This window comes from Pelodiscus sinensis, chromosome 2 (genome assembly GCF_049634645.1).
Source record: "Pelodiscus sinensis isolate JC-2024 chromosome 2, ASM4963464v1, whole genome shotgun sequence".
NCBI lineage: Eukaryota > Metazoa > Chordata > Testudines > Trionychidae > Pelodiscus > Pelodiscus sinensis.
Window position 1 is genome coordinate 751,886 of NC_134712.1, and position 20,888 is coordinate 772,773.

The 20,888-nt window shown below is 47.5% G+C and overlaps 1 protein-coding gene across 4 annotated transcripts in view; it reads right to left on the bottom strand.

Moving 5' to 3' along the window:
* The window catches only part of MAPK15 (mitogen-activated protein kinase 15), a 113,104-nt gene that overhangs the window by 64,844 nt on the left and 27,372 nt on the right, over positions 1-20,888 (bottom strand). For all 4 annotated transcript variants that reach the window (XR_012901151.1, XM_075919909.1, XM_075919908.1 and 1 more), the window contains one exon: positions 15,088-15,227. Coding sequence is in view for 3 of the 4 variants with exons in the window: in XM_075919909.1 (XP_075776024.1) it covers positions 15,088-15,227 (140 nt within the window). In the remaining variant the exon portion in view is untranslated. The remainder of the gene's footprint in view (positions 1-15,087; positions 15,228-20,888) is intronic.

Genomic DNA, 20,888 nt, shown 5'->3' on the forward strand with positions numbered 1-20,888 from the left:
ATGATTTTATAGACCTCTATCATATCCCCCCTTAGTCTCCTAAGGTGAAAAAGAATGGTTACTTACCTTGTAACTGTTGTTCTTCGAAATGTGTTACTCATGTCCATTCCATGTAGGTGTGTGCACACAGCTTGCACACATCATTGGAAATATTTCCCTTAGCTGCACCCATTGGGCCAGCAGGGGAGCCCCCTGGAGTGAAGCCGGTCAATATATACCCCTGCTGGCCCTCCACTCCCTTAGTTCCTTCTTACTGGACTACTCTGAAGAAGGGGAGGCGGGTGGGATTTGGAATGGACATGAGCAACAAATCTCAAAGAACAACAGTTACAAGGTAAGTAACCGTTCTTTCTTCTTCGAGTGCTTGCTCATATCCATTCCATGTGGGTTACTCCGAAGCAGCACCCCCAGGAGGAGGGATTGGAGTTCTAAGCTTTAACGGAAAGAAGGACAGCCCTACTCAGGGCAGCATCCTCCCTTGCCTGGTGCCCCAGAGCATAATGGTTGGAAAAGGTATGAACTGAAGACAACGTGGCAGCCCTACAGATGGCCAGGATGGGTACCCGGGCCACAAAAGCGGCCTGGGTTCTAGTAGAGTGGGCCATGAGGGGAGGGGCTGAAACCCCAGCCAGCCCATAGCACTCCCTGATACAGGATGTGATCCATGAGGAGATCCTCTGCACTGAGACCGCCTGACCCTTCAGCTGCTCTGCAATGGCGACAAAAAGCCCTTTTTAAATATTGGCATCGTGTTAGCTATCTTCCAGTCATTAGGTGCTGAAGCTGATTTAAAGGGTAGGTTACAAAACACAGTTAATAGTTCCGCAATTTCCCATTTGAGATCTTTCAGAACTCTTGGGTGAATGCCATCTGGTCCCGGTGACTTGTTATTGTTAAGTTTATCAATTTGTTCTAAAACCTCCCCTAATGACACCTCAATCTACGACAATTCCTCACATTTGTCACCTAAAAAGAATGGCTCAAGTTTGGGAATCTCCTCAATATATTCAGCTGTGAAGACAGAAGCAGAGACTTCACTTAGCTTCAATGCTATTGTGGAGGCAGGAAAAAGGGAATAAGGGAATTTATGTGCAGCCATTCTGGTCTTGTTAGCAAGAGAGTAAGGCTAATTCTGACTCTTGACAACGGGAGAGCTGTGATAAGACACTGCCTTTGCCTCTCGCCTTCATACGGAGATAAGGATAGAATGCTGACTCTGGCAGGGATCTTGAGATAAGGAGCATCTGGGTGGAACTAAAATAACTGTTAGCCATTGGTATTCGTAATGGGAAGGAGACTAATTGATATTGTTATTATATCTAATGGACAGTATATAAACTGCTTCATAATTGCTTGTATTTGAAGATCTGCCTCGGGGGGGGGGGGGGGAGGTTCCCCCCCCTCCCGAATCAGTTTTTCCCTTGCTGCAGCTCGTAATAAAACTGCCTCTGGCTACTTGTTGCTTACAAACGCAGAGTGAGGACAATGTTTTGTTCCACAATTTGGTGCCATGACTCGGATGGCAACGCCCGATTGAAGACAGCAACAGTGGCTGTGGACCATCCCCCTTCACTCCCAGGGAGCCAAATGAGAGGTAAAAGACCTTTTGAAATCTCTACTGTGGTGTGGAGGAGGACTGCCCATGGGGTCGTCTGCTTCACCATCCGAACTTCTTGAATCTGCAACAAGGTCAGATGCAAAGTGGTTCTAGGGAGTTTGTTTTGCAGCCCCCAAGTAGAGTTAGTTGTTGTGGTTATTGGTGGTGCCACCCCGAGTACAGGAAGAAAGTTGTATTGCGTCCGGACATAAGGCACCTGAGGTTTATGCAGCCCTGAGGAACTGCTGTGGTTCTGGGGGGAAACGTGTTGTTTGCCACCCCTGCGGGGAACAGTGTTGGTTGCCGCCCCAAATATGGACGAGGTCCATAGAAAGAGATGCATCTCAATGTGGAAAATGTAGAAAACTGAAAAAAAAAAAAAAAAGGTGCCTTTGAAAAAACATGATGAACATGAATGTAATGAGTGGAGTGTGAATGTCGCTGCCCAGGTCTCTGAGAAGTAAGCTGATTCCAGCCGCACCAGGGCTCTCTTACGAGGGGGTTCTGAAAGCAAGGGGGGGTCAGCCGAACCTCGAGACCCAGCGGATATGTGAGAGAATGACGACATCCCTTATTTCATGAGCTGCTGATAAGGTCTGACACTCTAGACCCAGCAGACCCCTTCTTTGGAGTGTGTAGAGTTAGTTTCCTTATAAGCCGCTGAATGAACAGGGAGTACACACTACGCTATACTCCCCATGGTGACTAAGATGGGGGGTGGTCAGTCTAAACATACCCCCACACAACCGAAAGGCACTCCTGCGTACTACATGTATGTGCATCATGGTCCAAGGATCTGTAAGCATTTGACAGATTGGCAGAGAAGGATTTGATCAAGTGGGGAACTGGAAAAAAAAAGTGGAAAATACCTAGGAAATAGTAATAACATTGCTAAAAACCCTTGCACTAAAAGAGAAAGAAATTAAAGCCCTGAGGGATGAGACTGAAGCTCAGAAAAGCAAAAATCCTCCCTACAGTGAGAAATGTAACTTACAAACAGCAGCGCCTCTGTGCCAAAAGAATGCACTAGGAGTGAGAGGAAAGGATTTCTCAGCCAGTGCGCCCGTACCAACTGCACTGCCTCTCCCAAGCTTGGGGGGAATTTGGCACAACATTACCCCCTCTACTCCTCTCTGGGTATGTCTAGACTACATGCCTCTGGCGACAGACATGTAGATTAGGCTACCTGGCACAGGCAAAGAAGCGGGGATTTAAATAATCCCCGCTTCATTAAAATAAACATAGCCGCCATGCTGTGTCGACGATCAGCTTATCCGGCACAGCACGGTAGTCTAGAAGGGGACCAGTCGGCTGGGGAAGCCTTTACCGACCGATCCCTTATGCCTCGTGGAGTTTCACAACACACGAGTGGGGGCCAGGCCTGGCTTTAGGAAGTGCGGGGCCCAATTCGAACCGTTTTGGCGGGCCCCCAGAATTTTTTTTGTTGAACAAAAAAAAAAAAGACGACTTAGGTAAGCAATTGCTGTGGAGCCTAAGCAATTAATCAAAGCCTATCCCCCCACAGAAGCCAAATTCGACCTGGTGTTACCTATCTATCACTGCTGGACTGAGAATCACAAATCAGGCCAGACAAGGTTTAGGGCCAAACCATGTATTTGAAAGTTTAAGTTACACGACAACAAGCAACTGCAATGAACCCACCTATCTATCTATCCCAGAAAAAAGATAGATAGAAAGGTCCCATACACAAAAGGGGTATACTTTACAGAATAGGAGACGGCGGTGGATGCCTGCGACCTACAATCCCTTGGCTAATTGAAAGCCTTAGGAGAGGATCAGCAGGGATCCTCTTCCCTCACTGCTCCTGCCCCCTTTGCCCTCTTTTTTCCTGATGCCCACCCACTCACCAGTCTCTGCCCCATTCCCCTCATGCCCCTGTGCCCTCACATGACTTGCTCAATCCCCACCTTTCTCATACCCACCCCTCCTTTCAAGCCTTCTCCGAGCCATCCCCCTCCCCTCCAGACCCTAATGCCCTTCCCCTCTCCTCTTCTCTCCCAGCATCACCCTGTCCCCCCTCACATTGACACCTCCCCTCCTGCCCTTTTCCTCATCGTCTGCACTTGGCCCTCTGGCATTTGTATCTTCCCTCTCCCCTCCATCTCCGCCCAAGCTCCACCTCTTCCCTCCCCCCTCTCCTCTACACAAGCCCCTTCCTCTCCCACCCCTTCCCCCTAGTTTTTCCCGTGCCCTGCCCTACCATACCTTCTGCCTTCTACTTGCAGGGCCAGAGTCTGCGCCCAAAAGTCCCTGGACTCTGAACTGGAAGCTAGGCTGGCACAACGCGGCACTGAACACTTTTAAAGTCCCGGGCCATGACGTTACGTCATGCCCGGGCATCTCCCCAGTCATCTGGAAACGCTGCGCAGTGTGCGCAGGCAAGGGGGAGCCGACTGAACGCTGCGCACGGTAGGGACAGCCCGGGGCCAGGGGGGGACGGCCATATAACTCGCCACCCATGCCAGGTGAGCCTGCGCAGCGTGCGCTCGCTCTCACCCCGGCCCAGTGCCCCCCTAGCGTGGCGCCCGGGGGCAATTGCCCCCCCTGCACTCCCTTCACTATGCCTCTGCCCCCCCCCCATATCACATCCCTGTCGGGCTGGGAACCAAGGCTCCCCACCGCCAGTGTCCCCCGCTCCCCCAGCGCTCCCGTTTTTGCACAGCCCGCCTCCCCACCCAGCCGAGCTCAGGCTGGACCAGCGGCTGCCAGCGGAAGAGACGGGCTGCACCGGGACGGGCAGCACGCACAAAGGAGGCGCGGCTGGTGCTGGCCTGGCCAACTGGAGGCTGGAGCACGCTGCTGCTGCTCAAGCTGCCACAGGTGGTGGCCGTGCTAGTGGCCAGTTCTGCGCGTGGCCTCAGCCTGCAGAGCCTGGTGCTGGGGCCCCTCAAGTAAGAGACGGCAGCCAGAGGCCGGGACCATCTCTGCAAGCAGCCCGGGGCCCCACAGGGGAAGCGTGACCCCGCCTGCTTTGACCGCACCCCACGACGCTGCTCTGCACTCCGGCTCCATGTGCTCAGGGCAAGTCGCCACTCCCCGGGCTGCAGGTGGCTGAGAGCTGACTGCGCCTCCCACTCTACCCCTCCCCTCTAGTTTTTACCCTCCCTTACTTTCTGTCTTCTACAATGTGGAGCTGGACTCCGAGTCCGAGCTGCCTGCACTTTTCAGTTTAAAAATCCCGGGCCATGATGACATCATGTCACGCCCGGGCGTCACTCCGCCCACCTGCAAACGCACGCGCATGGCAGCAGCAGCCGGCAGCATGCACAGGTAAGGGGGAGTAACCGACTTCCGGATGCAGGGCCCCCTCAGGCGCGGGGCCCGATTCGGCAGAATCGGCTTAAGGCCGGCCCTGGCGGGGGCCGTCCACAAAAAAATATTAATAAACAGCCAAAACCTTCCCCTCACACGCCATTATATTTGGCTTGAGGGTGTGGGAGGAGGTAAATTAAAAGCCACCTTAAAGTCAACCAGTAGAAATTGAATTTGAAGCTAAATCTGCCCTAACAAGGAGACACATTCACCCCAGAGTCAGCAGCACAGATCAACCCTGCTGCACCTTGGCTGTTATGAAAACCCCTGTACTAAGAAGTTTAAAAGTTACTATTAGCTGACTTCAATAATAAATATTTGAAGTATCAGAGGGGTAGCCATGTTAGTCTGAATCTGCAAAGTGGCAAGGATCTGCATGCATCTGACGAAGTGGGTCTTTGCCCACGAAAGCTTTTGCTCCAATACTTCGGTTAGTCTATAAGGTGCCACAGTACTCCTCGCCGCTTTTGCAAATATTTGAATAAAGCCATTTAGCAAGAATCAAAAAAGGCCATAAGAAGGAAAAAGCATGTGAAATGAGGGTAAGAGGTTTGGAGCTCGATGGGCAAAGTAGAAGGAATAAGGAAAGCAGTAGTACAGTCATTCGAAAGTTAAATTAATAGGAATGAGGAAAGTTTCATATGAGGGGCAAAGCAAGTGATTAAGGGTACGTGAAGGTGAAAAGTGACTCCGTAGGAGAGTGGAAGGAATTAAGCAATTGTCATAATGTATGAGAAGGAAACCTGCTTTAAAAATTATTTCTCTTGTAGCCTTTTTAATAATCCAGGCAAAGAAACAATCAAATTCAAACATTTGGCTACAGACACTTTATTAAATCTGCAAAGGGGAAAGAAGGAATTCTATTGACACTTAATTGGTTAAATGCATAAAAGAATGAAACCTATACATTGTAAATTTGTAAGCTGCACCCTTAGGGTTAAATTTACTTTGTAATAAAACAAATTATTTTAAGAATCCAAGCTCGGGAACTTCATGGTGTCTCTGTTCAAGGCTGAGTTGATAACACTTTTGGCTTGCTTTCAGATCCAAAGTTGCATGTGAATACACACTGCCTGACTATTTCACAGAAATATAAAATCCACTGTCCCTGAAGTAAACTTTCTAAAAACAAACAAGATATTCATAAACACCTATTTGCAAATGTAATGCTGCTCCTATTATTAACATAGTGCTAATAAGTAAACCTGTAAAGTTGAATATGATTCTTTTCAGGAAAAGAAAAGCTTTTTGCTTGCTGGAATGGTAACTGGCCTTGTGCTGAGGAAAAGCTTTATAGCTTCACACTGATCTGTGGTACAAGAGGGAAATTGAGGCATGTCACCTTTAACTTAATAATTGAACAATGAAGTAATCCACTCAAACCCTCTGAAGTTGGTGTGCAAAATAAAAGCGTACCATTGGGTAACAGCAGGCTGTTCAAAAAAATTAACAAGGAACATCTATAAAAGAAAAGTATTCTAAAGTATAATGTGCCACCCCGATGGGGGTAGAAATGTTTTCTTTGTCTTTCAGAAGATCAGAAAGCTCTGGTGCCAGCTGAAGAAAAGAAAAACCATGGTTCTCTCTGTCATGACATAATGTTATTTGTGATTTGTTGTTGTTGTTTTGTGTTTTAATTGTGATACGTATTGCAAATGTTCTTGTGTGTAGAAAATTGTTTTTTTAATGAAAGGATTATTTTGAGTAAAGCAGAAGAATAAGTTTAAACAAACAAAATTAATAATTGGGTCCAATCAATTGGTAACTCTAAACTTAGTCAATTGGCAACTTTAAAATTTAGTGAAAAGATAATAGTGTAGTAATTGTTTAGGCTAGGAGAACGTTAACAATATCTCCACAGGTGAACAAAAATGAACTGGAAGGAAGCAAAGAGTGTGCCACGTGAACAGAAGGACCGGGAGTGGGGTACCAGCCCCCTCCGCACCGGATTGGCTTTGCTTTAATGGCCACACTAAAGAAATATTTAGCTTTGCAACTTGCACACCAACCATAAAAGTGGTTTGAACAAAGATAATAAGAAAGCTGTAAATGAAACAACACAGGCAAGTGGAACATCAGCATATTTAAGTAAAAATGCCCACAACATCAATGCCCACAACAATGGAGAAACTAGTAACCCCACCATTGCAATAATAGCCACTTGCCCTGCTACTCATTGGAGCCTGACGCCTTAAAAGGCTTCAAGAATCGTGGAATTACATGGGTTCCCATTAATAATTAAAACATCCTAGAACCATGATGTTCCCCCATATGAGAAACAGTGACTCTAGTCAATGCAACCAGCCTTCAAGTCACATACATAGAAGAAATACACACTAATAGCGATGGGAAATACACAGCCTTGGGCCACCCCTCATTCATACATAATTATTTTGCTTATTGTAACAACACGAACACTATGAGGACAAAAATATACACAGTCCTCTGTGTTAAAGTTTGTATGGAATACTGTGGGAAAGAAGCTAAACACGAACATCAGGCCACTGAAGTTGGACCTACTGACTCCCACTGGTGCTTACCACTTAAAGCCCAAACAAAGGTAACCCTTGAGGCATGGCAATTTTTGTTAACCAATGGCCATCGCTACCTTGCCCTCATTTGTATATTATCAACCAGGTCCACAAGGACAAAATAGACCCTCCCAATTGTGCATCATGCCCCGAACAGACCCCTGTCTCAGAACCAAGGCTAGAAATAATAGACCAGTGGTCCACGTCGCTCTAGAGGGTATAGACTGGCTAATCGAATTAGCAAGCAAATGATTAGGCAACAATGGGGCTTAGCAGATACCATCGCAGATTGGTTTGGGCCTGGAATCTCTGTCAGCAACACTTATGAGGGTGATATCATGCTAGGAGTCTACTACAGGCCACCTAGCCAGGTGGAAGAGGTGGATGAGGCCTTTTTTAAACAATTAACAAAACTATCCAAAGCCCAAGATTTGGTGGTGATGGGGGACTTCAACTATCCAGACATACCGTATATACTCGAGTATAAGCCGAGTTTTTCAGCACAGTTTTTGTGCTGAAAAATGCCCCCCTCGGCTTATACTCGAGTCAGCCTCCTGCTCGCGGGCGGGCTCAGCGCGTCTCTGCCGCCGGCCGGGTCTAGACGCGTGAGCCCGGAGCTCCGGCCCCCCAGCCCCTGCCCTCCTGACCCTCTCAGCCCCCGTCCCCTTGTCCCCCCCAGCCCCTGTCTCCTCGTCCCCCCCAGCCCCTGCCCTCCTGGCCCTCCCGGCCCCCCTGTCCCCTTGTCCCCCTGAGCCCCTGCCCTCCTGGCCCACCCAGTCCCTGCCCCCTCGGCCCCCCAGCCCCTGCCCTCCTGGCTCTCCTGGCCCCCCAGCCCCTGCCTGCCCAGCACCATGGGCCCTTGCCGCGTGGGAGGAAGGGCGTTTGGGGCCGTTCGCCATGACGCTCGGGTGCAGCGCTGAGCTCGGGAACAGCTGGGCCAGGAGCCGACTCCGCACCGTGGGCGTCTGTTCTGGAAGTGCCCGGGAGCCCTGATCACAAGCTTGGGCCCGATTCTGGGGCAGGTGCACAAGGACCAGCCGCTGCTCCCTGCTCCCCCTCCCCTCCCGTGGCAAAATCCAGCCAGCACCGGCACCCGCTCCCCCCGCTGGCTCACTGGCCCATCGACGCCCAGCCCGGGTCTCGCACAGCCTCCCCCTCCCGCTGGCTCATTGGCCCATCGACGCCCGGTCCGGGTCTCGCACAACCCCCCCCCCCCCCCGCTGGCTCGTTTAGAGGGGGCTCGTTGGCAGGCGAGGGGGCCGGAACGTGGGGGCTGCGGGGCGGGGGTGGCGGGGGCTGAGCTGTGGCCGTGCCTGCAGAACCATATTGTTTTCGTTGACCCCCTTTTCCACTTACAGAGCTAGGTTATTGTTTTTCTTTGAAATAAATATTCATGTAATTTTATTGGTATCTATCTTCATTTTTTACATTTACCAGTAGCTGCCTCATTTCCTACCCTAGGCTTATACTCGAGTCAATATTTTTTCCCAGTTCTTTGTGGTAAAATTAGGTGCCTCGGCTTATATTCGGGTCGGCTTATACTCGAGTATATACGGTATGTTGGGAAACTAACACAGCGGGGCACAGGCTATCCAATAAGTTTCTGGACTGCATTGGAGACAACTTTCTGTTTCAGAAGGTTGAAAAAGCTACCAGAGGAGAAGCTGTTCTGGATTTGGTTTTAACAAATAGGGAGGAACTGGTTAAGAACTAGAAAGTGGAAGACAGTATAGGGGACAGTGATCATGAAATAATAGAGTTCATGATCTTAAGGAAAGTTAGAAGGGAGACCAGCACAATTGAGGTAATGGATTTCAGGAAGGCAGATTTTGATAAGCTCAGAGAACTTGTAGGTAAGGTCCCATGGGAAGCAAGACCGAAGGGAAAAACAACTGCGGAGAGTTGGAAGTATTTCAAAGGGATGTTGTTAAGGGCCCAAAAGCAAACAATTCCGCTGTGTAGGAAAGATAGAAAATATGGCAAAAGACCAGCTTGGCTTAACAAGGAGATCTTGCATGATCTCAAAATAAAAAAGGAGTCATATAAAAAATGGAAACTAGGACAAATAACAAAGGATGAATATAGGCAAGCAACACGGGAATGCAGGGGCAAGATTAGAAAGGCAAAGGCACAAAATGAGATCAAACTAGCTACAGGCATAAAGGGAAACAAGAAGACCTTTTATAAATACATTAAAAGAGGAAGACCAAGGACAGGGTAGGCCCACTGCTTAGTGAGGAGGGAGAAGCAGTAACAGGAAACTTGGAAATGGCAGAGCTGCTCAATGACATCTTTGTTTCGGTCTTCACCGAGAAGTCTGGAGGTGTGCCTAACGTAGTGAATACAAGCAGAGAGAGGGTAAGTTTAGAAGATAGGATACACAAAGAACAAGTTAAAAATCACTTAGGAAAGTTAGATGTCAGCAAGTCACCAGGTCCTGATGAAATGCATCCCAGGATACTCAAGGAGCTGATAGAGGAGGTATCTGAGCCTTTAGCTATGATTTTTTGAAAAATCATGGCAGACAGGGGAGATTCCAGAAGACTGGAAAAGGGCAAATATTGTGCCCATCTATAAAAAGGGGAATAAGAACAACCCAGGAAACTACAGACCGGTCAGTTTAACGTCTGTCCCAGGGAAGATAATGGAGCAGGTAATTAAGGAAATCATATGCAAACACTTGGAAGGTAATAAAGAGATAGGGAATAGCCAGCATGGGTTTGTGAAGAACAAGTCATGCCAAACTAATCTGATAGCTTTCTTTGATAGGATAACGAGCCTTGTGGATAAGGGAGAAGCAGTGGATGTCATATACCTAGACTTTAGTAAGGCATTTGATACGGTCTCGCATGATATTCTTATTGATAAACTAGGAAAATATAACTTAGATAGGGCCACGATAACGTGGGTGCATAATTGGCTGGATAACCGTAGTCAGGGGCTACGTCTACACTGGCCCCTTTTCCAAAAGGGGCATGTTAATTTCAGAGATCGTAATAGGGAAATCCGCGGGGGATTTAAATATCCCCCGCGGCATTTAAATAAAAATGTCCGCCACTTTTTTCCGGCTTTTAGAAAAGCCGGAAAAGAGCGTCTACACTGGCCCCGATCCTCCGGAAAAAAAGCCCTTTTCCGGAGGATCTTATTCCTACTTTGAAGTGTGGCATGGCGAAAGTAAGTACCTAGAAGAGGGTCTGCTGGCCCTGCAGGCAGAGATCGAGGAGCTGGTGGCCGATGCCCAAAGACATATCAGGTTTGGCTGTCTGAGGTACACACAGATAAGGAACACCGCAGACCATGCCAACCCACTCTGCGGCACTCAACCAGGCAGTAGAGGTCAAATCTATAATCAAGGCTCGACAATTAGTGTAATCTACTCGCCCCTGGCAAGTAGATTACAAGCCGGCACAGCCGCGCTGCGTGGTCAGCGCATGCGCAGAGTGCCAAACCATGCGGCTGGTGAGCAGGGCTCGCCGCCGTTTGGCAAGCCCTGTCTATAATCATGGGCAGCGCCTTTACTGGCGACAAAATACCTTGGGGATGGATTTGAATAGTGTTTGCCAAATTATGTGGGGAGTTTTGATTATAGCATTTATAATAGTGCTGGTGCTATACCGGTGTTCCAAAGTAAATTAAAAACCCTGAAACTATTATATTTAACCTGGCGGGTTAAAGAGAACCCTAAAGTCAAGAGAAAGGAACTATAGGAATAAACTGAGACAGTCCATGGTATCTTGCTAAGAACTTTCAACTCAAATCCTAAATTTGAAGTCCAAGAATACACAGATCCCTTCACACAGACAAAACAGCTAACTTGACCCTGGTCGTCCTGGCAACCACATTCCAAAAGGGCCTCATTTTGATAAGGCCGGTGTTATGGCTCCTTCCCCACTCTGGCATGATAAATGCAGAAGTGGGGGCCAGCAAGTGTACCCCAAAGCCTTATCTACCAGGCTTTGGTAGAAAACTTCCCCCCAAGATCTTAAAAACCTAGATCTTGGGAATAAAACTTCCGCTGCCACCACCCAAATATTGATAAAGAAATCAGGGGAAAGATCATTTGGGAAATCTTACCCCTAAAACAAAAATCAGGGCACACCATTAACCACTGCCAGGTTAATAAAAAGAAAAGAAAGAACTTTTATTATTACAACAATATTCCTGTTGCAAGCATAATGACTAGATAGCAGGGTAACAAAATATACTCATGGGCTACGTCTACACTGGCCCCTTTTCCGGAAGGGGCATGTTAATTTCAGCTATCGTAGTAGGGAAATCCGCGGGGGATTTAAATATCCCCCGCGGCATTTAAATAAAAATGTCCGCCGCTTTTTTCCGGCTTTTAGAAAAGCCGGAAAAGAGCGTCTACACTGGCCCCGATCCTCCGGAAAAAGCGCCCTTTTCTGGAGGCTCTTATTCCTACTTCGAAGTAGGAATAAGAGCCTCCGGAAAAGGGCGCTTTTTCCGGAGGATCGGGGCCAGTGTAGACGCTCTTTTCCGGCTTTTCTAAAAGCCGGAAAAAAGCGGCGGACATTTTTATTTAAATGCCGCGGGGGATATTTAAATCCCCCGCGGATTTCCCTACTACGATAGCTGAAATTAACATGCCCCTTCCGGAAAAGGGGCCAGTGTAGACGAGCCCATGGAGAACTCCATGGGCCTAGAACTTAGTTACAAAGAAAAGCCAAAACATCTTTTAAACAGTGCCAGATCTCAGATCCCATACCCAATCCTTAAAACAATAAAACCTAACGAAACTGCCTAAACTTTACCCTACTTACAGAAAATGAAGAATGGTGCCTTGGAGAGAGAGAGAGACATGCTTGTCCCTCTCTGTAGCTGCAGAGAACTCTCTGAGAGACAAAAGGGAGAAGAGAAAAAAACCCAAATTCCTTTGTTCCAGTTTGAAAAGTCCCACCTACATTCTTATTGGTCACTCCACCTGGCTAGGTGTAGTTAACCCCTTAATCCCCAGTCTGCTGGCTAACCCTCATAATTATGACAGCCGGTACCAAGCAACCGCGCAGGATTGTTTTTATTGTCTGTTTTATTCCTAGAAAATAAGCTTGGATCCAAAGGAGCCAGCTGGCTTTTAGCTCATAGAATAGAGACTTTTATGTCCATCAGCGAAAGACGGCTCTAGCCCCATGCTAGAAAGACCCTTACCAAGTTTTGCTAACCACCTGTCTAGACCCATGCTTCCCACTGCAAAAAAGACCTCTCCATCTCGAAATGATCCTACCCCGACTGCTGATAAGCCTATCTCTCCTTCTGGTCCTGCTTTTCCTCCTGGTGGACAATAAGAGATGAGTACAAGGTGAAGTGCTAATAACCTCTCCCTTGTCCACTGTCAGCATTACCATACATTCAGTATCTGCCAGAAGAACCAAAATATTACAGGGTGATGTGCTGGTAAGCTCTCCCCTGCATAATGCTGAACCATGACCGTTTCGGGAAAGAAGAAGAAATGTCAGTTCCGCTGATATCGCCAAAACCCAGAGATTTCTGGATATTAAGAACTGACCTTGGTGAAAGAAGCGAAGTATTGTATATTGTCAAGGAGAAACTTGTGGGAGTGGTTTGGGTTTCTCCCTTTGATCTGGACTCTGTGCTTACGGATGGGTACCATCAGCATGTACTGCCCTCTCTAATTAGTTTTTAGATTCAATTAACCCTTACATTCCAAATACCCTTTAATTGGATTACCTTAGTACACGACGGATTCCAAAATCTGCTTTCACTCTTATCAGAGGTCCAGAAAATCTCTGAACTGCAAGGTCAAATGCATGCACCCCCAAATACATATCAAATTGAGAAACATGCTTTTCATACAGCCTATAAAATATCTCTCGTGTACTAATTATGATATATTGTATTATGTTACTATGATTATGAAACAGCCCCATTATAGAATTATATTGGGATATTAATGATTTTCTTGCTTTTGCTTATTTTAGAAATATTTTATTGAAAAAGATGTAATAATAGAAATAGCTTTTATGTATTGCCTAAATATGTATTGCAGTTATAATTTGGAAATAGAAATGCAATGCCTAATGGAAATAGAGATTTAGAAAGTTAGTTGTGCTAATAGCACAAAAGGGGGGAGTATGGAAGCAGGAAAAAGGGAATAAGGGAATTTGTGTGCAGCCATCTTGGTCTTGTTAGCAAGAGAGCAAGAGTAAGGCTAATTCTGATTCTTGACAACGCAAGAGCTGTAATAAAATGCTGCCTTCTCCTCTCGCCTCCATATGGAGATAAGGATAGAATGCTGACTCTAGCAGGGACCTTGAGATAAGGAGCATCTGGGTGGAACTAAAATAACTGTTAGCCATTGGTGTTTGTAATGGGAAGGAGACTAATTGTTATTGTTATTATATCTAATAGATAGTATATAAACTGCTTCATAATTGCTTGTATTCAAAGATCTGCCTTCGGGAGGGCTCCCCCCCCCGCCCCGCCCCCCTCCCCCGTCTGAATCAGTTTTTCCCTTACTGAAGCTCATAATAAAACTGCCTCTGGCTACTTTTTGCTTACTAACGCAGAGTGAGGACAATGTTTTCTTCCACACTATGGCTGTGTCTACACTGGGCCACTTATTCCGGAAAATCAGCCGCTTTTCCAGAATAAGCTGCGAGCTGTCTACACTGGCCCTTGAATTTCTGGAAAAGCAACGATGCTCTACTGTACAAAATCAGCCACTATTCCGGAAGAACTATTCTGCTCCCGCTTGGGCATAAGTCCTTATTCCGGAACACTGTTCCGGAAAAGGACCAGTGTAGACAGCCCAGTAGTCTTTTCCGGAAAAAAGCCCCGATCGCAAAAATGACGATCGGGGCTCTTTTCCGGAAAAGCGCGTCTACATTGGCCACAGATGCTTTTCTGGAAAAAGGGCTTTTCTGGAAAAGCAGCCTGCCAATGTAGATGCTCTTTTTCCGGAAATACTTATAACGAAAACTATTCTGTTTTAAGCATTTCCGGAAATTCATGCCAGTGTAGACACAGCCTATGACTTTATGGCTGTGTCTACACTGGGCCACTTATTCCGGAAAATCAGCCGCTTTTCCGGAATAAGCTGCGAGCTGTCTACACTGGCCCTTGAATTTCCGGAAAAGCAACAATGCTCTACTGTACAAAATCAGCCACTATTCCGGAAAAACTATTCTGCTCCCACTCAGGCATAAGTCCTTATTTTGGAACACTGTTCCGGAAAAGGGCCAGTGTAGACAGCCCAGTAGTCTTTTCCAGAAAAAAGCCCTGATCGCGAAAATGGCAATCAGGGCTCTTTTCCGGAAAAGCGCGTCTACATTGGCCACAGACGCTTTTCCGGAAAAAGGACTTTTCCGGAAAAGCAGCCTGCCAATGTAGACGCTCCTTTTCCAGAAAAACTGAAAACGGAATAGTATTCCGTTTTAAGCAGTTCCGGAAATTCATGCAAGTGTAGACACAGCCTATCATCTTTGAGGGCTCATTTATCATCTCGATCACCCACGGGCCCCACTGGTTGTTTATAGCAGGCTTCCTGTTTCTGATGTACTTAAACATTTTGCATTTTTGGCTAGCTGTTCTTCAAACTCCTTTTTGGCTTTTCTTATTATACTTTTACATTTAATGGAAAAGTCTCACCTTCCTGGGATGGAGCAGGAATGACACTTAAGATCTGTTCTATCTGATTCACTGTTGATGTTCCAGGGAAAAGAGGTTTTCCAAGCAGCATCTCTCCCAGAATACAGCCGATGCTCCACATGTCCACACCTTTTGTGTAGCTGCAATCAAGAACAGAACTATCAGGACACACCCATACTCTTTTTAATACTGACATATGCTTGTGTAACCCTGTGACCCCATCTGTGTGTGCCCATCCATCAAGGAAAACAAACATGTCTAATTGAGAGACAAGGAGTCCTATGGCACCTTATGGACTAACGGATGTATTGGAGCATAAGCTTTCATGGGCAAAGACCCACTTCGTCAGATGCATGTAGTGGAAATTTCCAGAGGCAGGTATAAATATGCAGACTAGAGAAAATGAGGTTAATTCAGTCAGGGAGGATGAGGCCCACTTCTAGCAGCTGATGTGGAGGTGTGAACACCAAGGGCTCGTCTACATTGGCCCCTTTTCCGGAAGGGGCATGTTAATTTCAGAGGTCGTAATAGGGAAATCCGCGGGGGATTTAAATATCCCCCGCGGCATTTAAATAAAAATGTCCGCCGCTTTTTTCCGGCTTTTAGAAAAGCCGGAAAAGAGCGTCTACACTGGCCCCGATCCTCCGGAAAAAAAGCCCTTTTCCAGAGGATCTTATTCCTACTTCAAAGTAGGCTTCAAAGTAGGAATAAGATCCTCCGGAAAAGGGCTTTTTTTCTGGAGGATCGGGGCCAGGGTAGATGCTCTTTTCCGGCTTTTCTAAAAGCCGGAAAAAAGCGGCGGACATTTTTATTTAAATGCCGCGGGGGATATTTAAATCCCCCGCGGATTTCCCTATTACGACCTCTGAAATTAACATGCCCCTTCCGGAAAAGGGGCCAATGTAGACGTAGCCCAAGAGAAGAGAAACAGCTTTTGTACTTGGCTAGCCATTCACAATCTTTGTTTAATTCTAAACTGATGGTGTCAAATTTGCAGATGAACTGTAGCTCAGCAGTTTCTCTTTGAAGTGTGGTCTTGAAGTTTTTTTGCTGCAGGATGGCTACCTTTAAATCTGCTACTGCGTGTCCAAGGAGATTGAAGTGTTCTCCTACAGGTTTTTGTATATTGCCATTCCTAATATCTGATTTCTGTCCATTTATTCTTTTACGTAGGGACTGTCCAGTTTGGCCGATGTATATAGCAGAGGGGCATTGCTGGCACATGATGGAGTTTATTACATTGGTAGATGTGCAGGTGAATGAACCAGTGATGGTGTGGCCGATCTGGTTAGGTCCTGTGATGGTGTCACTGGTGTAGATATGAAGGCAGAGTTGGCACCGAGGTTTGTTGCAGGGATGGGTTGTAGATCTATCCATTCAGGACAATGATCCCTCACTTTCACAGGCCTTGGGAGGCAGGCCAGTCCCTGCTCACAGACAACCCACCAACCTGAAGCAAATTCTCACCAGCAACTAAACACCGCACCACAGTAACTCTAACTCAGGAACCAATCCCTGCAACAAAGCTTGGTGCCAACTCTGCCCTCATATCTACACCAGCGACACCAGCATTCACCTGCACATCTACCAATATAATATACGCCATCATGTGCCAGCAATGCCCCTCTGCTATATACATCAGCCAAACTGGACATTGCCTATGTAAAAGAATAATATGGAGGTGGCAACCAACTGAAGGATATCTTGTAAAGGTCTATCTGAAATAATTATCAGAGGAAGTTTGTTACACAATTAAAGGTGAAAATGGTAATTAAATGATAAAAACCTGGGATACTCATCATATGACTTAAAATAAAGACACACACAAGTTTCTGGGAATTGATGTGGTGTGGTCAATGAATAAACCTCGTGAAATGTAAGGTTTAAATTTAAAATTACTTAATCAGAGTGAGGGAAACAATGGAGAGAATGATGTAAAATTCATACTCCTTAACCCAATATATATGTTTAATGATTTAAACTCTTAGTTTTTGCACAATGAAGACAATAGATGAGCATGCCTGCCATTTAACTTCTAACCTTAATAAAAAATAATCAACTATTACAAGGAAGAACCACTTGAAGATGGCACAGGAGGACTCTGAAGAACAAATCTTTCCAAATAAAAATAACCTTTTGTTGTTATAATTACAAAATTAGCGGACAAAGGGACTGCAGTGGATGTGATAATTTTAGTATTTGATAGTATGTCTCATGAAATCTAACTATAATAATTAATTCAAATTCCCAGGGATATCATGCCTCCACATAGATTAAAAATTAGCTTGCGGCATGTAAGCAGGGTGTTGTTATGTATGACAGCATATCAAGTTTTCAGGACTCACATGGATTGATGTTAAATATAGTGTAATTTTAAATTACAAAGCAATCTGAATCGCTTGGGGTACGTCTAGACTACATGCCTCTGTCGCCAGAGGCATGTAGATTAGACTACCCGGCATAGGAAAATGAAGCGTCGATTTAAATAATCGCCGCTTCATTTAAATTTACATGGCTGCCGCGCTGAGCCAATCAGCTGTTTGTCGGCTCAGCGCGGTAGTCTGGACGCTCCGCAGTCGACATAAAAGGCATTTGTCAACCTCCCAGGTATGCCTCATCCCAGGAGTCATGTAGTCTAGACGTACCCTTGGTGTCAGTGACCTATTTATGTAAGCAGAGTGCAAACAAACCATTTGTATTTTAATATGACCAAGTATATATGCACACATGTAGGAACAAGAATCTACAAGATGAGAAACTCTATCATGGAAAGCAGACTTTTAAAATGGTGGTGGGGGGGGGGGTCATGGTAGATAATCAACTGAACACAAGTTTCCAACATGACTGTAAGCGGGGTCAGGGTAAACTCTACCCTGACATCTGGTGGTGAACTGTGGCAAGTGGTACAAAGAGACTTCAGGGGCTGATCCCAATTTGCATAGACACACCCACCCTGTCTATTATGTGCTCACAGCAGCCCAAATGGTCACTTTGGCCACTGTGGGATCCCCAGTCTCTCTGTTATTGAGGCAGGGGGGATAAAAGTGTTTTTACCCTGATTATGCGAATCAAGGACAATGGAATGGTGGAAGTGTTTATGACAGAGGGATTCGCCATAAACTAAGTAACACTCACTAGACAAGGGGCATGGGTTCCAAACCCAGTCAAATTGAAAGAGACTAGGGATAGGTTTTTGCACCTGGTGGTGGGGCCTTGTCTGAGGGCCTAAACAACACTGATTACACCCCTTCCTCTCTCCACTGTGGAATATCAGAATTAATTTGGCTTCCATTAGGAGTCTAGTTGTGAGCTATGGAGTTAATTTCACTGTGGGCCAGTGGAGCACTAGTGCTGAGGATCTTCTGTTCTGAGCTGAAACTGCTGTGGGGAGTCTCGTGCTATACTGCGGGTGGAGCTGAACTCACCATTGCTGAGGGGAGCCTGGTGCTAAGCTGCTGGGCTACTAGCAGAGCAGCTTGCAAGGGACAACCAGCAAGTGCAGGCGAGCAGCTGGTGGAGATGACCTGCAGGTGTGGGCGGAGATGACCTGCAGGTGTGGGCGGGCAGACAGCAGAGCGGAGGGCAGACAGCAGAGGGAGGACGGGGACGACCTGCGGGTGGCAGACAGCCAGTGGAGCAGCAGGAGCAACCAGCTGGCAGCCAGGGGCATGGACCGAGACGGCAGCCCCACGGAGAGGCGGAGCCATCAGCGGAAAGGTGGAGCCATGGGCGGAGAGGCGGAGCCATCGGCGGGCCACCTAAGGTGTATCGATCCCCGCCCCTCCAGGTTGGGATGGTGAAACCCTGCCTCACCCTGGGGCGTGAACTTTTGAACCCTGGGGCGGCACTGACCCGGGGCAGAAACTTTTGGGGTGTTGGACTTTTGGGACTTTGGTGGATTTATGGCTGGGGGGAGGGCCTTTGCTCATGTTTGGCCTGTAAATCCGAGTTGTGGTGTTTTCCCAATTTAACGGGTGTTTTCCCAATTTAACGCTGATGTTCGTGCTATTTACTCGGCCTGGCAGAAGGGTTACATGACAGAATAACCAAAAGAACTTATATAAACCTTGGGGCTCTTGAGTACATTCCTCCTATGTATTTGGCACTGGTGCAACCACTACTGGAATACTGGATCAAGTTCTGGTGTCCAAAATTCAAGACAAATGACAGTAATTTAGAGAGGTTCAGAGGAACATCACAATAATGATTAAAGATAGAGATGGACCTTTGCTCTAACTCTGTGATCACCAACCAGTCAATCGTGATCAACTGGACAATTGCGGGGACACGGACAGTTGATTGCGAGGTGTTCTCAGTCCCCCAGTCTTCCCCTGTAAGCCCAACGAGGAGCCCGCGCTGGCACTACATGCTCTTACGAAAATGGAGCTAACGCCAGCTTCCTACAGCGTGGCTGGAAGGTCCTGCAGCTGCGTGCCAGATCTGGCTTCTGAGGAAGCACGCGCTGCTCCTCCCCTCCCAACAACAGCATGCGTGCTTCCTGAGATACCACCTCCAGCATATAGGTGCGGGACACACACACCGCAGGAAGGAAGGAAGGAAGGAAGGAAGGAAGGAAGGAAGGCAAAATGGGGAAGGAAAGGAAGATAAGAGCATGCTTTCTTGTCTTCTTTCTTCTCCGTGCACCGGGAAGGCGGGGGGAGGGTAGGGTTAAGATGACAGCACAAGATCTAGAGCGGCTTCATCCAGCACTACCCAGAGATCCTTGTCCCTAGAGACCCCCAGGTACTGGCTGAGCTGTCCCTGTCCCCTCCCCCTGGCCAGATCCCCACCTGCACTCTGGCCCCTGCTCCCTGCCCAAACCCCCACCAGCAACCTGCCAAGTCCCCCACCAGCACCTTGGCCCCTGCCCAGACACCATCCAGCAGCCTGTCTCCTGGCCAGGCCCCCATCCAGCAGCCTGTCCTCTGACCAGCCCCCCACCCTGCACCCTGCCTCTGCCTCCTGGACAGACACCCACTAGCACCCTGCCTATTGCCCTGACTCCCATTAGCACCCTGCTCTTGCCCTCTCCTTCCTGGCCAGACACCTACTCTCAGCTCTTGCACCCTATTTTCCACCAAGATTCTGCACCCCCATCCCTATCCCACTCACCTGCAGCCCTGTTCCACACACTAGATCCCTCATTTTTGGCCCCACCTCAGAGTGTAACAGGGGCCCACAAAATCCACTAACCCTGGAACCCTGGAAGAGTTAATCTGTCCGGAAACCTTGAACCTCAGTCCTACCTACCCTACCCCCTCCTCCCCACCATGGGGCTGGAGTGCCAGGGGAGTGAGGCGTCTCAGTTGGGACCACATCAGTGAAGCTTGGTGGGGGGGTTGTTTTTTGGATTGGATCTCACTTGCGTGGTCCCTGACTGATTTTTCTGTGGGTCAGTGGACCCTGAACCAAAACAGGTTCCCTGTCTCTCCCATAAATAAAGACAATGCTGAAACATTGTGTTGGACATAACCTTTTATTTAAAAACTAATCCTGGCTAATAAGCCCCCAATTGGGACCAAGCCCCCATCTGGCCGCAGCATCTTAACACTCCTATACCCCCACAGATCCCAACCCTGAGCCTATCATACACCTGAACCCCGTCCTGAACACTTCACATCCCCAAACTCCTGCACCCCCACAGCCCAGTCTTCTGCCACTGTACTTCCGCACCATCCACACACTGCATATGTGTCCTGAGCCCCTCATACTTCCCAACCCAAACTGCTGCACCCCCACATCCACAAGCCTGTGGCTTGCTCGACACACCCAACCCTCCACCTGACCCCAACACTCTTCAG